At 45.3% G+C, this 21,396-nt stretch overlaps 2 protein-coding genes across 4 annotated transcripts; both read right to left on the reverse strand.

The window, feature by feature from the left end:
* Positions 1-551: 551 nt before the first annotated feature.
* On the reverse strand, positions 552-1,489 carry LOC120420662 (dynein axonemal light chain 4). Of its 3 annotated transcripts, none has more exons than XM_039583757.2 (4): positions 1,262-1,489; positions 1,097-1,188; positions 876-959; positions 552-804 (listed from the first exon to the last, which is right to left on the reverse strand). In XM_039583757.2, the coding sequence occupies exons 2-4, from the start codon at positions 1,163-1,165 to the stop codon at positions 640-642; spliced, it is 318 nt and encodes a 105-aa protein (XP_039439691.1). In that variant the 5' UTR covers positions 1,166-1,188; positions 1,262-1,489; the 3' UTR covers positions 552-639. The 3 variants fall into 3 exon arrangements, with proteins under 3 accessions (XP_039439691.1, XP_039439690.1, XP_052565568.1); XM_039583756.2 differs by having other exon boundaries at positions 1,097-1,191; positions 1,262-1,488; XM_052709608.1 differs by lacking the exon at positions 1,262-1,489 and having other exon boundaries at positions 1,097-1,255.
* A 9,464-nt stretch (positions 1,490-10,953) lies between these two features.
* On the reverse strand, positions 10,954-19,433 carry LOC120420680 (pre-mRNA-processing-splicing factor 8). The gene is made up of 7 exons (XM_039583777.2): positions 19,277-19,433; positions 18,082-19,087; positions 17,891-18,016; positions 15,830-17,516; positions 15,570-15,762; positions 14,577-15,301; positions 10,954-14,511 (listed from the first exon to the last, which is right to left on the reverse strand). The coding sequence occupies exons 2-7, from the start codon at positions 19,077-19,079 to the stop codon at positions 11,098-11,100; spliced, it is 7,143 nt and encodes a 2,380-aa protein (XP_039439711.1). The 5' UTR covers positions 19,080-19,087; positions 19,277-19,433; the 3' UTR covers positions 10,954-11,097.
* Positions 19,434-21,396: the final 1,963 nt, after the last annotated feature.

The raw sequence follows: 21,396 nt of genomic DNA on the forward strand, positions 1-21,396 counted from the left end.
TTTTTTTTTTTTTTTTTTAGATTCGATCATCCAAAGTAAAGTTTTAACGAGGACTTTGGACTGTATTGAGAAATATAATGAATATGTCTGGAAACAGTGCTCAAAATATAAAAAGTAAACATTTACTTTGAAAAAGACTAGATGATTTTTTGAAAACATGCATTTATTTTTTTTCGGAAAATATGCCAGATGTAAGCAAAGTTCATGCAAAGCACAATTACAGGACCTCGATTTCAGACGGGTTTCTGCTCGTTCAGCTAAGCGCAGCCCCTTTTTACACTGCCCAAATGACGCTGTTTGTACCAGATTTGAGTAGAACAGCATTGCAGATCGCGAGAAACTATTTATTTACATTGTACACACACAGAAAGGGATACAGAGTGTAATTTTCAATGCAATCAAACCAATCAAACTGTACACGGGGAATTATGTACAACAATATCATGTTTTCGTTTATGTACAATGTGAAATGGATATCCAAAGTGTGCAAATTCTTTTCAACCTTCAGCAACACTTGAGAGATTCATTTCGCTGAAAGGGTTACAAAAAAATAATGCTTATATACAGGAAAATTAATTTACATTTTATTACAATCGCCAACTTTTCGACCAATTCGACTACTCCGAGCCCGGTTTGCTTCTACGAACACTTCCACAGGACGATGGCCAGATTTCCACCGAAAAACAGGTACAGGATGTTCTTCGTTTCGTACGAAACCTCGTAGCCGAATCCTTCCCCAACGACCACGTGCCAAAATGTGCCGAATTTTTTGTCCATAAGCTCCTTGATCGCCTTGGCCGCGTGCTGGTTGATTTTTGTGATTTTTTAAAGATGTTTTTCTTCTTGTACAAAAATTACATCAAAATAAGCTTTACCTCGTAGTTTTGTGCGTATTTCTCACAGGCTGTAATGCTCAGTTCTATCGCCTCTGCCCGAACGTCGTCATTCATGTCGGAAAACTGGTCCAGCGTGATTTTTTGGAGTGGTTTGGGGTGTGAGAATGAAGCATTTGAGAAGCCAATTAAAGCGAGTGTTCTTCGAGATTTGAGTGAGGTGCAAAATGTGCCCAAAATAGTATCAAAATCGGACGACTTACCTTTACCAAAGGGTAAACATGGACGATTTTCTTGTCCGCTTCTCCTTCCGCCTTCGGTTGGTCATCCATCGTGGTCTAACGGTCACCGGACACTACTTGTTGATGGAAATTCAAAAATCACGTCCAGCTTTCTAGCATTTCCTCAAAATGCGAAAAAGATCCTACCTTTTCCACAAAATTTCAACCTGCCACCAGGAGGAAAAACTACCACGGAAAATGCACCCAGTCTGGTTCGGATATTGTCCCCAACTGTTTATCTGATTGCTATGGTGATTCATCATCAAAGTCACCCTCCACATAAAAGTATGCGAATTTGTGTTCCTCCTTTCTTCCTTCCTTCCTTTGCTTTGCTTTGCTTGGACATTTCTATGCACTCCCCCTCTCGAAATGTTCGAACCTGACTTGGAGAATTATTAGAAAAGACATGCCGGGTCGGAGTGTGTGCGCGCCCAACGCTCATGCGCAACGCATCCTTACCACATGGTTTTGGCAACGTGGGCTGGGGTTACTTTGGGAAGGACTGGATCTATCAAAAAGACTTTTCTCAGTGAGGAAGGTAAATATTAATACAAAGCTTTTAAAATAATATTATTGGAAAACGAAATAACACAGAAAGCTAATTGAAAAATACTGTAAAATGTTTGAAAAAAAAAAAAAACAAAACATGAACATGACTCTCAAAATATAAAGGAAAAAACGAAGAAAAACGTGGTTAGTGCCTTCCTAACATTCATAAAGTGAATACACTACAAAGCCTCAAAAAAGTGTATAAATAACATTTAAGTGCTCATAACTTTTGATGGGGTTGACAGATCTTCAATCTTTCAAATGCGTTTGAAAGGTCTCTCAAATACCTTTCTAACAATGTATAGCATGACGGGTTGTCTTACAAAAAAAAACAACCTTTTTACAATCTTTCAAAGTTTAGCTAAAATCGTTTTTTTGGCATAATTTTTGAAGTACTTTTCTTAACTGCATTATATTAACTAGGATCTTGTGGGACCCCAAGACGGAACGAATGAGACCAAAACGGTCCAAATCGGTTCAGCCAGTCCGGGCATAAACGTGTGCATATTTTTCGGTGCACGTACTTACATACATACACACGCACAGACATTTGTTCAGAATTTGATTCTGAGTCGATAGGTATACGTGAAAGTGGGTCTACGAGGTCGAATAAAGAAGTTCATTTTCGAGTGATTTTAAAGCCTTTCCTCATTGAGGTGAGGAAGGCAAAATAAAAGTATCGAGTCAAGCTTCTGTGAAGTTTACCATGACAGTTGCGAAAGTTTAACTCCATGTTACCGGCTCACATCTCTCTTTTTAATCGAGCAATTAAAAGTGCATCATGGAGTTAAACTTTCTGTCAAGCTTCTGTGAAGTTTACCATGATAGTTGCGAAAGTTTAACTCCATGTTACCGGCTCACATCTCTCTTTTTAATTTCTCGATATCTCGATATCGTCGGATGTAAACAAAGTGGGATCATTCGAAAATCACGTTACGCATCTCTCTTTTCAACCCCCAGGGTTCACCCATACCATTTTGGGGGCTGATCAAATAAAACGGGTTTGTACATAAATGCATGTAATTCAGAATTGGCCTAATCGAGAAATTAAAAGTGCAACATGGAGTTAAACTTTCTGTCAAGCTGCTGCGAATTTTTTTTAATCTAAATTTTTTTTTAAACTATGATAAAAAAAAAGTTTCGAATTTTTGAAATTTGAATTTTGAATGATGGAGCATTAATTATTGAATGTTCTGATCTTTTTATTTTTCGCCAAGAATGTTTAAATTTAGAAAAATATTTCTACGGGTAAATCCCATCTAAAATTCAAAGGCAAATTGAATATATCCACTATAAAATTAAAAATAAATAAGATTGAAATAAACATTACTCAAAACTCAAAAGAAATTACATATTCAGAGCCGGATATATTAAGAAATGAGTAAAATGTAGTAATAATTTTATTTAAGAAAATCTCAACCATACATTTAAAAAATCATCTCTACATAATCTTCATCTTAATTTTTCGACGGTTCGTATTAAGAAAATACAAACAAACATTTCCAGGAAAAAAATCTATTTATAAGAAATTGAAATTGCACTCAATGGAGAAAAAAACAAATTCTCGCTATTCTTGATATTATTTTTCCTAATAACTTGAAAGTAATTCTATCTATTTATTCATCAAAATTGCCATCCGCGCGAAATCCGCGCCTGAGCAAAATTAGTCAGCAAATCCGCGCCAAATCCGCGCTATCCGCGCGAAACGCGCCATCCGCGCGATCCGCGCCATCCGCGCGATCCGCGCCGTCCGTAACAACTCTGGACCTTTTAAAAAACTCTAGATTTTCACACTGAAAATCATACCGCTTCCTTTGATTATTTTAGGCTTGATTTTTTTTATTTATTCAAAAGTATTTCTCGAGTTTTTTTTAAAAAAAAGGTCCTATAAACAAAATTTTCACTTTTTGCTTTTTGGGTGTTTTTGAATACCCCTGACTCTAGGCGGTTCTAAAAACACCCAAAAAGCAAAAATTGAAAATTTTGTTTATAGGACCTTTTAAAAAAAACTCTAGATTTGTTATTAAAAAGAACTGAACATTTCACAAAAGTTAAATTTTTCACAGTGAAAATTGAATTTCTAAGTGAAAATCGTTCTCGTTGAATTCTGAGTGAAATTCACTAAAATCTGACAGTGTTGTGAACAGGGATGGAATAATCGCAACTTTCTTCACCCGCGAAAGAGAGAGGAGGCACGCAAAAGAAAATTGCTTTTGAAATTCACCAAAAAAAAACAATCTGCAGATGATTTTTTGTGAATTTCCCAATCAAGTTCCCAACCCTCTGGCACCACTGTAAATGGCTAGAACGTTTGACAGTCACCAAAACCTCGAAGAGCCCACGTAGTAGTATAGAGTTATCTACGTGAGCATGTATTGCGTGTACGTACACGAAAAAGATTGAGGTTAAATTTTGTACCCACCAGCAAAACAAATGGGGTGTTGGTGTGCGTGAGCTCGGGCTTAGATAACTCTATAGAGTTATCTAAGCCCGCTCTCACGCACACTAGCACGCCATTTGTTTTGCTGGACGGTACAAAATTTAACCTCACTTTTTTTCGTGTACGTACACGCAATACATACGCACGTAGATAACTCTATTCGAACGCCATCTTCGCTTAAAAACCTGGATTAGTGAAGAGCCCACGTTGTTTATCGTGGGCTCTTCACTAATAGAGTTATCTAAGCCCGATCTCACGCACACCAGCTTACCATTTGTTTTTGCTGGCGACCACAAATTTTAACCTAAAAATCCATCGTGTACGTACACGCAATACATGCGCACGTAGATAGCTCTATACTGCTGCGTGGGCTATGTGAGTGTAGCAGTATTGGTGTTGTCTGTTTGTTTACACCAAATCTTCAAGAAACATCACTTTTTGTGTGTGCAAATCTGTTACGAAAAAAGGTGAGAACTGTTGCTTCCGATTGACCGGGAAGATTTGCCGGGTAGTACTGGACCGGGGACTGGCCAAGTCCCGCTGTAGATCCTTCCGAACAACTCGCTGCAATCTCCGGCAGGGATCCGCAACCACGTGCAATCTCCAAGGTTGGTAATTTAATTTAATCTCAGGTTTTCTATTTCTAATAGGAAAAATATTTTTTTAGGAGAGTAGCAAACCAAATTTTCAACGGTGCTGTACAATTCTTCTCAATAGAGCAGTTCTCTAGGATTTCGGTCATTCAATTTTTTTTGTATTTTTTAATCCGACTGAAACTTTTTTGGTGGCTTCGGTATGTCCAAAGAAGCCATTTTGCATCATTAGTTTTTCCATATAATTTTCCATACAAATTTGGCAGCTGTCCATACAAAAATGATGTTTGAAAATTCAAAAATCTGTATCTTTTGAAGGAATTTTTTTATCGATTTGGTGTCTTCGGCAAAGTTGTAGGTATGGATACGGACTACACTGGAAAAAATGATACACGGTAAAAAAAATTTGGTGATTTTTTTATTTAACTTTTTATCACTAAAACTTGATTTTCATCGGGACAGGCAACACCAGCCAGCAACAGTCAAGTGTTCGGAGCTCTTCAGACTTTTCGATTTTTTCGCCGTAATTTACCGTGATTACCCGCGAGTTTGCTCCTCCAGCATGCCAAGGGCCGGCCGTGGCCGAGGCAGTTCGAGTGCGGCCTCGAAAAACCCGCGAAGTTCATCTACGGCAGAGTGCAGAAAGGTAAACACACCAATGCCGCATCGACCGCCATCGCGCACGGGAGCGTGCCCGGTGACGTCACCGATCCTTCATTTTTACACGTGTCATACCGTCCACGTGAGTCCCCGGTACGGACGAGACAATCGACCCGGGCATCCGGAAGCACTTCCGGCCAGCAGCAGCAGCAGCAGCAGTCCACCAGCACTACGACGACAACCACTTCCATGACGATGATGAACTTGCGCGCAAGCAAGGAAAGCAGAAAAATGGTAACTCTCCGAAGGAACGACGACCACCTCCAATTTTTATTTTGGATACGTTGGCTGACGATGTTGACGAGTTGCTTGAGGGACTCCAATATTGTCTCAAAATTAGCAAAACTTCTGTGCAAGTGATTACCCACAAAAAGCTGCATTTCGACTTGGTGGTGAAGAAGTTGAAGTTGCGAAACTTCAAATTCTTCACATTTGATCCTGCAGAGAAGGTCCCAGTGAAGATCGTCCTTCAGGGATATCCGGACCGCCCGATCTCCGACCTGGAAGAACACCTGACGGGCGTCAAGGTTAAGCCTCGAGAGATAAAGGTGCTCTCAAAATCGACTACGGTGACAGGTACGTACACCTTGTACCTCCTGTACTTCGATCGCGGGTCCGTCAAAATCCAGGACCTACGGCGGATCAAAGCACTGGACGGCTTCTTTGTGACGTGGCGATTCTACACGAAGAATCCGGCCGACGCAGCCCAATGCCACCGCTGTCAGAAATTCGGACACGGCTCAAGAAACTGCAATCTCCCACCCCGGTGTGTAAAGTGCGGTGAGACCCACTTCACCGAAAGGTGCAGTCTTCCGCGGAAAGACCAACTGGGGGAAAACGCCCAGCAGCACAAAGCACGTGTCAAGTGCGCCAATTGTGGTGGAAACCACACGGTGAATTTCCGTGGCTGTGCCGCGCGGAAAAAGTACATCGAGGAGCAGGACAAGAAGAAGAAAGCGCCAGCGTCCCGCCAACCTCCGAAGACTTCGAGCTCGACCGCTGCAGCAGCTGGCGGCGGAGCGGCTCCATCGACCAACCCAGCGTTCCCTCCCGGTTGGGGATGTTCGTACGCTAGAGTAGCCGCTTCTGGGGGCGGTTCTCCCCCGGGACAAGCTGATGTTACCGGTGATGATCTCTTCACGCTTCCTGAGTTTTTCGCCCTTGCTGGAGAGATGCTCACGCGCTTTCGTGCCTGCCGAAACAAGGCAGAACAATTCCAAGCTCTCAGTGAGCTGATGATGAAGTACATCTACAACGGATAAGCTGCCTTGTGCAGCGAAGTTTTTCGACGTCAATAGACAAAACATACTGTGATTTAGTTTTAAGCTTTTCTATTTCTATCCTTTTCCTTAGCAAACCTAGAAGGTTTTTTTTTTAATTTTTCCTTCTCTTGCCAAATCCATTGTTAGAATATCCAATTACATCAAAATGAATTATAGTGTAAACCATAGTTGAAAGGAACTCGGGAGCGGCCGTGGCTTACTGGTCACGGTGTTCGCTTTGTAAGCGAATGGTTCTGGGTTCGATTCCCATCTGCTCCCAACGAGAAAGTATAGGAAATATAAATCTTGAAACTCTGAACATGAACGAAAAATCAAAGTCGCTCGAGTCGGGGTTCGATCCCCCGTCCTTTGGATTGGTAAGCAAAAATGCTAACCACTATGCCTTCGCGACTTGGTGAGCTATGACTGGAATTAGAAATACTGTTACTATCAACTATATACGCGCTGGGTCCTTGTCCATTTGACAAGGGTTCGGAAGTTCTAAATAACGTTTGAATCCGATTGGTCCAAACGTTCTTCAGGGCGGGGCTTGTCGATAAAGCTGAAGTACCTCGCGCTCGGCTAGCCAGCGTAGAAATGGGTCACCGAAGCTCGGCAGAGCTAGCACCTTCCAAATGCCTATGCGAGTTATTTGCATGTATCGAGAAATTAAAAAGAGAGATGTGAGCCGGTAACATGGAGTGAAACTTTTTTAAGTGTCATGGAAAACTTCACAGTTGCTTGACAGAAAGTTTAACTCCATGTTGCACTTTTAATTTCTCGATAGAATGTAAATCTAAAATACATGGAAACAACTCAATTTGTAAGAAGCGACCGCGTGGTCCCGTTTGGTTGGTTACACACACACACACACAAACCATAGTTGAAAGGAACTCCAAAACTCTATTAGGTTATAAGAAATACGGAATTGTAAATTGATTATTTACTGACAAAATAAATTGAATTGAATTGAAAAAAACTTGATTTGCAAAAAAACACTATTTTTAATTTTTTTTATTTTTTGATATGTTTTAGAGAACATAAAATGCAAACTTTTCAGAAATTTCCAGGTTGTGCAAAAAATCTTTGAGCGAGTTATGAATTTTTTAATCAATACTGATTTTTTCAAAAAATCGAAATTTTGGTCGCAAAAATTTTTCAACTTCATTTTTCGATGTAAAATCAAATTTGCAATCAAAAAGTACTTTAGTGAAATTTTGATAAAGTGCATCGTTTTCAAGTTACAGCCATTTTTATGTAACTTTTTTCAAAATAGTCGCAGTTTTTCATTTTTTAAAATTAGTGCACATGTTTGCCCACTTTTGAAAAAAAATATTTTTGAAAATCTGAGAAAATTCTCTATATTTTGCTTCTTCGGACTTTGTTGATACGACCCTTAGTTGCTGAGATATTGCAATGCAAAGGTTCAAAAACAGGAAAATTGATGTTTTCTAAGTCTCACCCAAACAGCCCACCATTTTTCAATGTCGATATCTCAGCAACTAATGGTCCGATTTTCAATGTTAATATATGAAATATTTGTGAAATTTCTTTATCGAATCTTTTATCTTTTCGAAAACAATATTTTCAAAATTTTCAAATCAAGACTAACATTTCAAAAAGGCCAAACATTCAATATTACGCCCTTTTAAAATGTTAGTCTTGATTTGAAAAATTTTAAAATATTGTTTTCAAAAAGATCGGAAAATTTCACAAATGTTCCATATATTAACATTGAAAATCGGACCATTAGTTGCTGAGATATCGACATTGAAAAATGGTGGGTTTTTTGGGTGAGACTTAGAAAACATCAATTTTCCTGTTTTGACGTAGACTTACGTCTTTGTCGAAGGTACTGGGGTGCCATTTCAAAAAACCCGGGCCGAAGGCCCTGGATTACTGCGTCATCCGTCAAACGCTTATATCTTCCTTCCCTCTAATCGAATCGACACGATTTATGTTCCAATCGATTCGAAAATTATTCAGCAATTTGCTTTAAAATTTCATTGTTGGCAAAATAGTTTAACTATTGAAACAATTGAATGTTTTAAAATGTTTTCAAAATGCACAGATTTTGCAAGCAAAATGAGCGCTTCCCACTCACGGACGGGAATGTCAAGTACCTATTTTGAGGGGAAAATCATCCGAGCAACGCGACCGAGTGTCGGTCGCGAAAAAGGAGGGGAAGTAGCAGACCGGAATCATATATAAGAACGCGCGCTCAGCCCATTCTATCATTCACGTCTCAGACGTCGGACCGGCAGCAGCAGCAGGAAAGCTCAGCCCAGAGCAGCAACAGCAGGAGAGAGAGGGACCAGAACTGGAAAAGAAGCGCGCATCGCCTTCTCGTCGTCACCGTCAGCCAGTTGCCTCTCGATGGCCGGACCGTTTGGATCTTTCGTGGTTGCCGTGGTTCGGAGTTGCCTCACTCCCCATCCCTCGTCCCACCCGGGACGAGGCATCAACGAGATGAGGCGCGCGCCTGCTGCCTTCCGCTGAAGAGCCTCTCGTGGGTCAAGCCGTGGTTGTGAAACAACAACTAGCTCGTCGCATTCGCGGCGAGCGCTTCTGAAAGAATTGCGTCGTGTCCAATTCCAAACTGTTGAAAGAGTTGCCCTCATCCCTCGTTCCACCCGGGACGAGGCAGCGAGCTAATTTCAATTTAAATTTCAGGAACAAATTTTGGTCTTTGGGGGCCGGACCGTTTGGATCTTTCGTGGTAGGGGGTGAGGATTTCCCAACTCTTCGGAGTTGCCCACTCCCCGTCCCTCGTCCCACCCGGGACGAGGCAGCAACAGGATGAGGCACGCGCCTGCTGCCGTCTCACCAAACAGTTGCCTCTCGTGGGTCAAGCCGTGGTTGTGAAACAATCAGGAAGGGGGTGAAGACTTCCCAACTCTTCGGAGTTGCCTCACTCCCCGTCTCTCGTCCCACCCGTGATGAGTCGGTGAAATGCCTTTCAGGAACTAGTGTTGGTCTTCGGGGGTGCCGGATTGCACAGCTTTCTGAACCCCTCTCTCTCCACCACATTATGCTACCAAACTTTCATTCGGTTCGCGAAAAAATCGTTTTTCGTTAATCTCTCCATTCGATGTTTCCATTGTTTAAATAAGGCTTTCTAGTCAAAGATTTACCAACACATTCAAAGTATGGTTACATGGCAGTTGCGGTCCGATTGAGTTGACTGGAGTGTGTAAGTTCTGTTTTGTCGGGGGGCCCATCTCCCATTTACGATCTTATTCCGTTAATGTATTTCAAGTATCTAGCTAATTCTTCAAAATTAAAATATGGAAAACTCTATGTCCACATCTCAAAACTTTACGTAGTCTACGCCATTCCGGTTATGTCTGTGACATAACTACTTTGACTTTTTAAACCTTTGCATTGCAATATCTCAGCAACTAAAGGTCGTATCAACAAAGTCCGAAGAAGCAAAATATAGAGAATTTTCTCAGCTTTTCAAAAATATTTTTTTTAAAGTGTGCAAACATGTGCACTAATTTTTAAAAATGAAAAACTGCGACTATTTTCAAAAAAGTTACATAAAAATGGCTATAACTTGAAAACGGTGCACTTTATCAAAATTTCACTAAAGTACTTTTTGATTGCAAATTCAATTTTACATCGAAAAATGAAGTTGAAAAATTTTTGCGACCAAAATTTAGATTTTTTGAAAAAATTAGTATTGATTAAAAAATTCATAACTCGGTCAATGATTTTTTGCACAACCTGGAAATTTCTGAAAAGTTGGCATTTTATGTACTCTAAAACATATCAAAAAATAAAAATAGTATTTTTTTGCAAATCAAGTTTTAGTGACAAAAAGTTAAATAAAAAATCACCAGTTTTTTTACCGTGTATTATTTTTTCCAGTGTAGTCCGTATCCATACATACAACTTTGCCGAAGACACCAAATCGATAAAAAAATTCCTTCAAAAGATACAGAATTTTGAATTTTCATACATCAATTTTGTATGGACAGTTGCCAAATTTGTATGGAAAATTATATGGACAAACTAATGATGCAAAATGGCTTCTTTGGTCATACCGAAGGCACCAAAAAAGTTTCAGTCGGATTAAAAAATACAAAAATTAAAATTGAAGAAAAAAGACCGATTTCGTAGAGAATTGCTCAATAGTAATATTGCCGCTGTTCGAATTTTATCAGAATGTCGACAAAATCGACTCGGACGCCGAAGATCGCTGGAACGTGTTCTACGGATATGCCAAAATCTGGTGGAAAGTATTGTGTCGACTTTATCAGTTTATCCAACAAAATGACCAAGCCGCATAACTTAAAATGTATTATTTCGAATGCAGAAATAAAAAAAATGTGCCTTTTTTACGTTAAACCTTTATTGAAGATAATAGACTGTAGCTTTGCAGAATCAAGTTACTATTTACAAATAATCAGTACTTAAACCCAAAAAAAAACCTTAAAAACTAACTCTAAAAGATATATTTCATATTCACTCCCCTTACGCGAACAAATCCTCCCGATCGGCGCCGTTCCCGTCGCCGCCCTCCTCCAGGCTGGAAAAGAGCAAAAAGTGCGACGGCCGGTGCACCTCGTGGTAAAACTCCTTCGGATTGGCCAGCTGCAGCTCGTACTTCATGTTCGGATCGTGGCGCACGCCCATAAAGTTGTAATTCCAGCTGGCCTGCGCCGGCACCATGAAGAAGCCGAGGAACTTGTTCGACAGCAGCATCTGGACGCGCTCGTAGTGCGACGGCAGGTAGCCCTTCGGGTTGTTGCCCTTGTCGGTGTTTTTGTGGCCCCACTCGTAGCCGGACGGGGTGAGTTTGTAGGCGGTGAGCGAGCAGGACCCGGGCGTGAAGGAGCACGTGATGATGATGGTCTTTTCACCGTCCCAGGTGGGGTTCTCGGACATGACCTTGGCGTGGGTGGTAATGTCCTGGGGCGAGAGTTGGGGCAACTCGTTCGGTTGGGTGTGGATCCAGCCGAGCGGTTCCATGTCTTTGAGGTATTGATGGGATGGGAGCGAGTTGGGCAGGTTGATCTGCTGGTGGGTTCCCCACTGGGGTGGCATTACGATACAGCGGATCTCCTTGACCTGTGGGTTATCCGGCGGGCTGACGCCGTACAGATAGCCGGCGATTTGGGCACGCAAATCGCTGATCGTGACAAACTTCTTCAGGATGTTCTTCGGGAGAATGTACGTGTAGCCGGTTTCCTTGATGTCGTCCGAGCTGACGTAGATGTGGTTCGTACGGAGGTGCAGGTTGGTCGCCGAAATGGCACGCACGCGCCACTCCGTCTTCGAGCTGAACGTGGTCGTTTCGTAGTTGCTCGTGGTAGAGGTGATAATTTCGTCTCCGTGTTTGTTCGTGGTTCGCGTCGTGGTCGCCGTCAGCTGGCTCTGCTCCTTGGTTTGCTTCTCGATTTCGGCAATCTGTTGACGCTGGGCGGACGGTGCGGAGATTTCCATACCCAGGATGATGTCACGAATTTCCGACTGCGTGAGCGAGGCAACGTTGACGTTGTTCTTCTTGCCGTAATCCGCCAGAATCAAATCCTTGAGCTGAACCTCAACCTTGATCCACTCCTCGTCGGTCAGCGTCGGCCAGATGTGATGGGCTTCGGTTATGGTGGTCTTGTCCGGTTTCAGGATGACCTTGGTTCGCTCGGTGTTGACGTGCAGCGCGCGCAGGATCAAAATCAAACGCGAGAACGCCGTGTACGAAGAAATGGTCTTCAGCCAGTCGTCGTACAGGTTGAACAGAACCATCTGCGGTTCGGTGGCCTTCAGAATCAAATCACCAAACTTCTCCACCTTCAGGCAAGCCTGGAAGGGCAGCTGCAGTTCCGACCCCTTAATGACAATGTTGGGGAAATCCAACAAGTGCACCTCCAGCGGATCCAACATGCCCTTTCGGGTGACGATAATCTGCTTGGGTTGTTCCTCCACCGGAAGCGATCGAATCAGCGCGGCCACTTCTTCGGCCGTCTTCCACTTGGCCAGCTGGCCGAGACGCTTCTGACCGGCCCACACCGAGGTGTGAATGATCTTCAGGAAGAGCTGGCCCGTGCGCGGATTGAAGATGAAAATCGCTCCGTTAATGGGCTTAGTCGTCAAGTTACCCTCGAACGTCTTGTGGATCGTCACGCGGTACACGTTGGTGTCGTCCACGAACCAGATGATCTGGTTGGAGAACAGTTCTCCGTAGTTTTGAGACGAGAGATACGGTTCCGTGGGTTCCGAACTGTACAGCTGGAGAGCCTTGCGGATACGCTCGCGCAACACGTACAAAGCCGGGTTGGCCTTCATGATCTTGGCCATGGCCTGTTGGATGAGCGGTTTGCAGCCGGGGAACCAGTTGCCGTAGGCGCTGTGAAGGTTGTAAGCAAGATCGATCGCGATCAGGACGCCCGTTGGCGACGGGTAGATCGACATGTTGTCCGTTGTGTAATCGAGGAACTTCGCTCGGGCGTAACGTTCGACGTCGTGCGAGTCGTAATCTCCCCAACGAAGCTGGACGTCCAGCCAGTACTTTTGCGTTGTGGTGTTGTCCATCGTGTCTTTTGTGTCCGCCAGAAGGGAAGGTCTTGAGACGTTCCACTTGTAAGCCGGGAAGAGCAGGATGTCCGCGCAGGACGAGTTCATCTTGTACGACTTCCTAGGGTGGATCGTTTCCTTTTGCACGGTTTCAATTTCCAGCGCGTCCAGTTCCTGATCAAACACCTGGCACAGATCCATCACGATCGACTCGTGAATCTTTTGCCACAAATGGGCACGGAAGATCTGGATGAGCGAAATCTTCAGCGTCGGAATCTTACCGTGCATGAAAATACCGGTCAGATCGAGCTGCACCTGGAAACCGACGTACACGTTGGCACGGTTGATCGTCGGAGACCACCAGAGCGTGAAGCGACGGTTCGGAATCTGGTTCAAACCGGAACGCTGCGCGTTGGTCAGCTTCTTGTACTTCATCGACTCTTCGAACCCGGATGCCTTCTCCCAGAACAAACCTTCCCAGGTGGGGAAGTACGTTCCCTTGAACAGCGTATGCTCGAGAATGCCCTCAACTCCACCCAACGCCTGAATCATGTCCGTACGGTAGTTGTTCAAGTTCCACAACTTGCCGTCGTGGCGCTGATGTGTCCACCAGAACGGATTCTGCTTCAGCACCTGGTACTGCTTAAACTCCGTCCGGATTCTCCAACCTTTGTCGTACGCCAGCGTGTGACGATCCTTCTGGAACAGCGTGTTAATCCGCGGAATGCCCCGATCCCAGCTGTCCTCCAAATCCTCCAGCGTCAACCGCCGGTTCTGCGCGTTCGCTTCCTGCCGCTTCAACGCGTACTCCGCCCAAACTCGCTGCGAGTCGATAAACTCGCTCTCCCACGGTTGAATGTACCGGTACAAGTTCGGAATCAGCTGATCCTCGTCGTGCGACATACCGGACCGGAAGTGCGTAATCCCGACGTCCGTTTGCTTCGACCAGCGCAGATCCGACTGCGGAATCAACACGTGACCCATGCTCAACATTCCCAACCCGCCCAGCTCCTTCGGCGTGTAAAACACCACCGGCGGGAAACGCGAAGGCATCTTCGAGTTCAGCCCGATCTTGATACGCGTCTGAATTTTGTTCTCGCACTTGACCAGCAGATCCAGCAGCTCCTGCGTGTTTACGACCGCCTCGCGGAAGTACGTCATCAGCCCGATCAGCGCCGTGTTCCACTTGTTGACGATCTTGGTGAAGGTGGTCGACCCGGAAGCCATCAAAATCTGCCGCACGCGGTTGTGGAACCGCGAGAGGGACTCGTCGTCCACGCGCAGGAAACACTGCGCCGTACGCTCCTTCGTGACTTCGTTCTGCAGATTCCACACGCCGTCCCGGTGGGTGAACTCTTCGTTCTGGGTGCGACACTGAAAAGGGGGAAGATCAGCAATTACAACAAGATTGTTTCTAGGACCTTCCAGTAAGAACTCACCTTGGGCAGAATCCTGCACTCAAACCCGCACATGTTAAACAGCAGATTCGGATTGTCCTTGGAGTAAACCGACACGAACGTGTTGTCCCACTGCACCGTCGTCACCGAACGCGGCAGCCTGTTCTTAATGTCCCAAAACACGGCCCTCCCCAGATTGACGTCATGCTTCATCAACCGCATCCGGGCATCCCGCGGCCAGCACTTCTTATTATTGTACCCGACAATGTTCTCGTTGTTCGGATCCGGATGTTCCGTCAGATAGCGCTGGATCAAGTCACGCGCCTCCTCCGCCGTGAAGCGGAAATAGATGTGAATCCGGTCCACGTACCGACAGTACAGCCGAATCGGATGCGTCGTCTCCGTTGCGACGTCCTGGAAGGTGAGGAAATCGTTCGGCATCTGCGGTGGTCCGGCCATTTCGCTGGCCCGCTGCAAACCCAGCACCAGCAGATCCAACACCAGCCCGTAGTACTGGGCGATAAACGAGGCAAACTGCAGCCCGCGGATGATTCCGTAACTGTTGGAGTGGTTCATGTCCTTGTAGTTTATGACAACGTTGTTCTTGGCGGACATGTAATCGGCAATGTTGTGGTCGACGATCAGACGAAGGAGACGATTGAGCAGCGTAAGATCGATCTTTTCGTACAGCTTCTCGTAGCGGGATTCCAGCAGGACGTTGCACTCGCCCTCCGATACGTCCCACACGTCCTGCAGGTTGTTGATGCCTGGGAAGGGAATTGATTCGCTTTAGTTTGTGGGAATTGAACAAGATCTAAGAGAAATTGCACTCGCGATAGTTGGCTGTGCGATTTCCTTCGCAGTTTGCACACTTTACTTGTTATTTCTTGCTGTTTTTTGCCCCCACCGCAAGCGTGAGGTTTGCAACAAGGGGATGATTTCAAAGCTGAATCTCGTTGTCACAAAGCACACACCCGCAGCGGGTCCGCTCCCGACGACCGCTGAAAAGGCGAACACCAAGCATAAATTTCTCACCTTGACACCACTTGTACACGAGCAGCGGCGGCGGCTCCGTGTCGCTCGGCTTAATCCACGGCGGGAACAGGCGCCGCTTGTCCGCCTCGTACCACAGGTACTGGTCGAGGTACGCGTCCGTAATCTTCTCCAGCGGTTCCACGTCGTACACCGGGATGAGGTGGCTGTACAGGTCCATGAACTCGATTCCCGTCTGAAATGAAAAGAGTCTTGATTGTTAAGCTGATCTTGATGGTTTTTGGGGGTGGGGGTGTTGGAACCTCTTTGAACGCTCGCTGCGTCAGCAGGTGACGCTTGATTCGGGACAGCGCCTCGTGCGGGTTGTCGTACGCTTGCTCGATCAGGCCCAGTTCTTCGCGCTGGCTCTGGTTGAGGCGAGATTTGACGCTGTACGCTTCTTTTAGACGTTCTAGGGCTAGGATGAGCAGTTTTGTGTCGTGTTTGTAGGAGAGTGGGGGGAAGGGGATTGGGGCGAACCGGCGGGACTCGAGCCAGTGCACGGTCGTGGTGTAGATGGCGACGGCTTCCTCGGGGGAGATGTACGGGCCGTCTTTAAGGTAGTTGTGTTGGCGTTCCTGTTCGGCTTTAAGGTAGAGACGCGTGAGTCGGCCGAGGTTCTTTTTGCAGACGGTTTTGTCTACGGTGGCGCCACGCCGGATACGTTCCCGGTTGTAGTGGGCGGTGTTGGTCCACCAGTCGGCTTTCATCTTGACGTAACGCAGGATCATGTTTTCGATGGGGATGGGGAGACCGGGTACCTTCCAGGGGATGTTGGCCTTCCAGCAGCGCCACGCTTCGGAGAGGTGCTGGAGGATGGTACGGGCCTTGTTCTGTTTGATTCCCTCGGGCATCATGTCCACGATGTCGTGCATGACGGAGGCGCGCAGTTCCAGATCAAAGTGAGACTCGACGCGCTGTTTGGTGACCGTCTTGGCGACGCCCTTCGAGTGACGACCCTCGAATTGACGAGAGAGCAAGTTGCCCAGCCAGCGTTCCAACAGGGGTGTGATTCCGCGCATGAAGAATAGCCACACGCGCCAACCCGGCGCCCAGAAGCCACAGCCGGGACCTTTTCCGACCGGGCCGGTGTTGAAGCGGTAGTAGATCAAGTGCTTCAAATCCTTGCACATCCGAATCTGCCTCATCAGCTTGTACTTGTAGCGGTACATTCCGGTCAGCTGGCCGACGTGGGCAAAGATGTACTGCAGACCGTCCGCCAGCTGGAACGCGTCCACGTTGTTCAACCGGTACTGCACGTGCGAGTCGATGATCAGCTTGGTCAAGCGCAGAATCTCCCGACACAAGTGGAACGCATTTCCGAACCGGGACTTTTTACGCTCCTTCGTGGTTAGCGTCTTGACGGGCTTCAAGTTGAAGTTGTAATCCAAGTGCAGATAGTTCAGGTTCTTCCGGTGAATCAACAGGTTCAGCATGTTGTAGCCCTGGCGGCAGACCTGCAGCCCGGCCTCCACCCAGTCCAGCGTCGTCGTCTGGAAGAACTTGGTCGCCTTGAACGACCGGAACAGGTAGCGCTTCTTCTGCGGCTTCGGCTTGCGGTGCTTGAGCGCGTTCAGCACGTAATACTTGAGCAGCTTTTGGTAGCTCACGCGCACCTTGACCGGATGTCCCGGCGGGCAGTGCTCCTTGTACCAGCCCTTGACGAGCGGGATATCGATCGCCCGGCGGCACCGCCCAGAGCGCATGTTGAACGGCCGCGGCGCCCACAGCAGCGAGATCCCGTTAGCCGTGTTGTCCGTGTAGAGTGGGGTGTCCTGCAGGAAGGGTTGCACCTCTTCCGGCAGGGTGAACTCCTCGTCGTCCTCCGGCAGCGGCTCCGCCGACTTGACCGCGTGACGGTGCGCGATCGGATTGATCAGCGGATCGAAGTAGAACGCCGGCAGGTCCGGATCTTCCGTCTTGATGAACACCACGTTCGGCATGTGGTACCTGAAGGGAGAGGACAGAGTAACATCTATCAAACACAGAGATAGTAACGGGTTCAGAAAGCAAAAGCTTCTTTTGAGGAAGATTGTTTGTGACCTTCAACGGTTGCCTCCCATGGATCTTTGGAAAAGGGGCAACCAACATCGGCGGTCACCGTCGATTGAACTGAGAGTTACTTCTTTCGAAGCGAGGTTGGGTGTTTTACTAGGAAGCAAAACGGGTACAGAAAACAAGGTGTGATATAGTAGTAAGTTGGTTCTTAACGACGCGGGTTTGCTCTTGCCATCGGGAATAAGAACGCAATCCAGGGTGTGACGATCGGGCTCTAATTTGCAATGGCGTACAATTTTGAAAGTCGATGAAACGTTGAAACTCACCATGAGAGGTGCACAAAGTGCGGCATGTTGTTGTACAGATACGGGAACGCAATCCGGTATTCGGTACGGATTGGCTGCCGGATTATGATCTTGTTGATGTCGTTGAACTCGTTCCAGTCCTCGTCCCTGAAAGGAAACGGAAAGAGTATCGTTAAATTCGGCGCGATTTCATCCACCAGATGCTTCATTACCCGACGTTGTGATCCTTGATGAGCGGTTCGAACTTCGGTCCTCCCGGGATGGCCATGTTGAGTGCCTTGGCGGTGAAGAAGCTCTTCGGGTCGAACAGGTAGAAGAAGTTGCTGTCGACCAGATCGGTCAGCAGCTGGTTGGCCAAGCGGTACAAACAGGCCATCTGTGGCAGGGCCAGGTTCCACTTGCGATACGTCGACCCGTTCACGTACGGCGTCCCAATCAACGGACGGTGCTCGTAGAACCAATCGTGCACGCTGGCGTCCTCCTCGGTGTCCAGCTCGATCTGGATCGCCTCCAGCGGTTCCACGTCCAGCACGTTGTCGGCGTAATCCAGCGGAGGTTCTTCATCGTCAAAGGGCGGGAACCGCATCCGCTTAAAGTGACGACGATCGCGCTTCTCACGACGCATCATGATCCACATCGTGCCCCACTGGGCAATGTAAACCGGCTCAATAACCCACGGAATCTCGTTCACAAACGTAATCGCCCCCGTAATATGATACAGAACCGGAACGTCCCGAATCTGCTCCCACGGCATGGGCATATTCTCCAGCAGTTTCATAACCGCATGTGGCATGTACTTGAGCGCACCCAAATAAACACGCTTATCATGACGATACTTCCTACTGGTCATGTCCCCATGATCCCGTATAATCTTCCGGATGTGCTCCGGCGGCATGTCCTCCTTCTGCGCGTCAATAAAGCCAAACTTCCGCTTCTCCGCAAACCGCTTCGTCTGCAGCTGTGACCACTTTTGCGCCTTCTCCATCAACTTCTCCTGCGACAGCACCGGATCCGGCTTGGGCGGACCCGGCGGCGGAATCGGTGCCATCGGCGGCGGAATCTGCATCTGCGTCGCGGCCAGCTGCTGGGCGTGCATGTGCTGAGCGTGCTGCTGCTGCGCCTGGGCCTGCTGGACCGCAAACGCCTGCTGCTGGGCCATCATGTGGGCGGCCCACTGGTTCGGCGGAATCATGTACGGTGGAATCGCCATCGTGTCACCTGCAAAAAAAAGCAAACCTCTTATTTATTTACCCCCAAACCCAACTTTCTTCTTCCCCATCAAAGTAGTCTTCTTGCCGGCATCCAAGTCGGCCATTACAAAGTGGCGAAGGCCGGCCTCGGAGTAAAATTTTCAAACGCACTTTTCCCCACCGAAAAACACACCCCCGCCCCAAAATCCACCCTCACCTGATTCCCCGAGCACTAATGCACAAAATTCAGCACTTTTGCATCGGCGGCCGGCGATTTTTGCAGCACTAAATTCGACGGAAAAACTTTCGAAATCCGAACGCGTTTTTGCTTGACGGAGCTTTTCAAAACGATTTCGCGACGATGTTCGGCGCGGCGCAGATGTCGCTGTTGTGCGAGTTTGACAGATCGGCAGTGGTGCCAGCTGCGAGGGTGGGCGTTGATGAGATGGGGAGAGCTGGGAGGTATTTTACGGCCACCGAGTGTGTCTACACGCAAAAGTGGAACTAACCATAAATTTGATTTTGTAAAGGTCTTTCGAAATAGTTCAATTTAGAGAGCCTGGAGCTTATTAGAGAACGGACATCTCAAACCAAAAGTACTAATCGAAGCACGAGAACTGTCAAACGGAGGTACCTATCGAGCAAAATATGCAAAAACAGCAAGCTGAGAAAAACGCATTTGAAGTTTGTCCCACACTGGTAAACAGCATTACACTTTTTTCAGTTCACTTTTACACACTTGTATGGGATTTTTCAGTTCAAGTATGATTACACACTTTCGTGTAATCATACTTGAACTGAAAAATCCCATACAAGTGTGTAAAAGTGAACTGAACAGTGTGTAATGTTGATTATCAGTGCATACATAAGGCTACGGTTAAGTTTTCGCGAAAAAACTGGATTTCTTCCTGATTTCTAGAACAAAGTACTGGATGTTATAGGCTCTTTCGAAAGATCACACAATTTTGAATCAAACTACATCAATAACTCGAAATTGATGAAAATGCATACGGGACATTTATGCGATCAGGGCACGGATCAGGGGCAGTTGTGGTCGTACAAAGGGTCATTGTACTCAGAAAAATAAGCTTTATTGCTGTAAACAATAATATCAGCAATCTAGGCTTCATTTTAAGACCCAATTCTGGAGTTTTTTTTTAAAGGTCCAATAACCCAAATTTCCTGTTTCTGCTTTTGGGGTGTTTTTGAAATCGCCTTGAGTCAGGGGTTTAAAAAAAACACCCTAAAAGCGAAAACTGAAAATTTTGGTTATTGGACCTTTAAAAAAACTCCAGAAATCCAAGTTCAAATCATTAATTTTCCTTGATTTTTTTTCTAAATTTACGGGTTTCATCCAAAAATATGGGAAAATTGTGCACCAAAATGCTTGAAATATTTTTTCTTGTCCAATTTTCGAATAAGTTTATTTCTGATGCTGATTTTGATGGTCGGTCAAATATCTTAAAATATAAAAAAAAACCCAAATTCTGGGAAAGGGTCCTAAATGTCAATAGGGTTCATTTTGTTCATTTTTTATGTACAACGTTGAAAAACATGATTAAAAACCATTTCAACTTTGTTTTTCATTCAACTATGGGCCCCTTGGAACGAGCTATCAAGTAAGACCTTTTCTGTCAAAAAAGGCCGCGAAGTATTTTTTTTAAATTGATTTAAAAATCCATTTTCAATACTTTGCGATTGTACAAAGGGTCATTGTACTCAGAAAAATAAGCCTTATCGCTGTGAACAATAATATCACAAATGTAAGCTTCATTTGAGGACCTAAACCTAAAATTCCTTGATTCTTAAACACTTAATTTTTGAAATTTTAAAGTGTCAAATTTTAAATATGTGGATTTATAAATTTGTATTTTTTTGAGATTATAAAAACTTTTGAAATTTCAACTTGAAATGTCTTAAATTTTTCAGGTTACAAATTTCAAATTTTTTGAGCTTTTGATTTTTTTAATGCTTTAAGACTAAAATAATTATTCAATTCTACATATCTTTTATTTTGAAACACCAAATTTCAGATATTAAGCATTGCTGAAATTTTTTTTTTATTTTTTTCGTTATTTACAATTTCTGAAATGTTTGTTTTTACATATTTTCGATTTTTTATTTTTGAATTGATTGTATTGCTGAATTCCAAAATTTAAGATTATTATTGAAATTTCAAAGATATTTGAAAATAGATATTTGTATGATTATTATCAAGTTTATTTTCACTCTGGTTTGCTTTATTTCCCGCCAGTGTGGATCAGTCGGACAGCGCAAGGGACTCATGATCCAAAGGTTGCTAGTTGGTACTAGCAATAAATAGCAATAAATAAATAT

Source organism: Culex pipiens, chromosome 3, assembly GCF_016801865.2.
Source record: "Culex pipiens pallens isolate TS chromosome 3, TS_CPP_V2, whole genome shotgun sequence".
Lineage (NCBI taxonomy): Eukaryota > Metazoa > Arthropoda > Insecta > Diptera > Culicidae > Culex > Culex pipiens.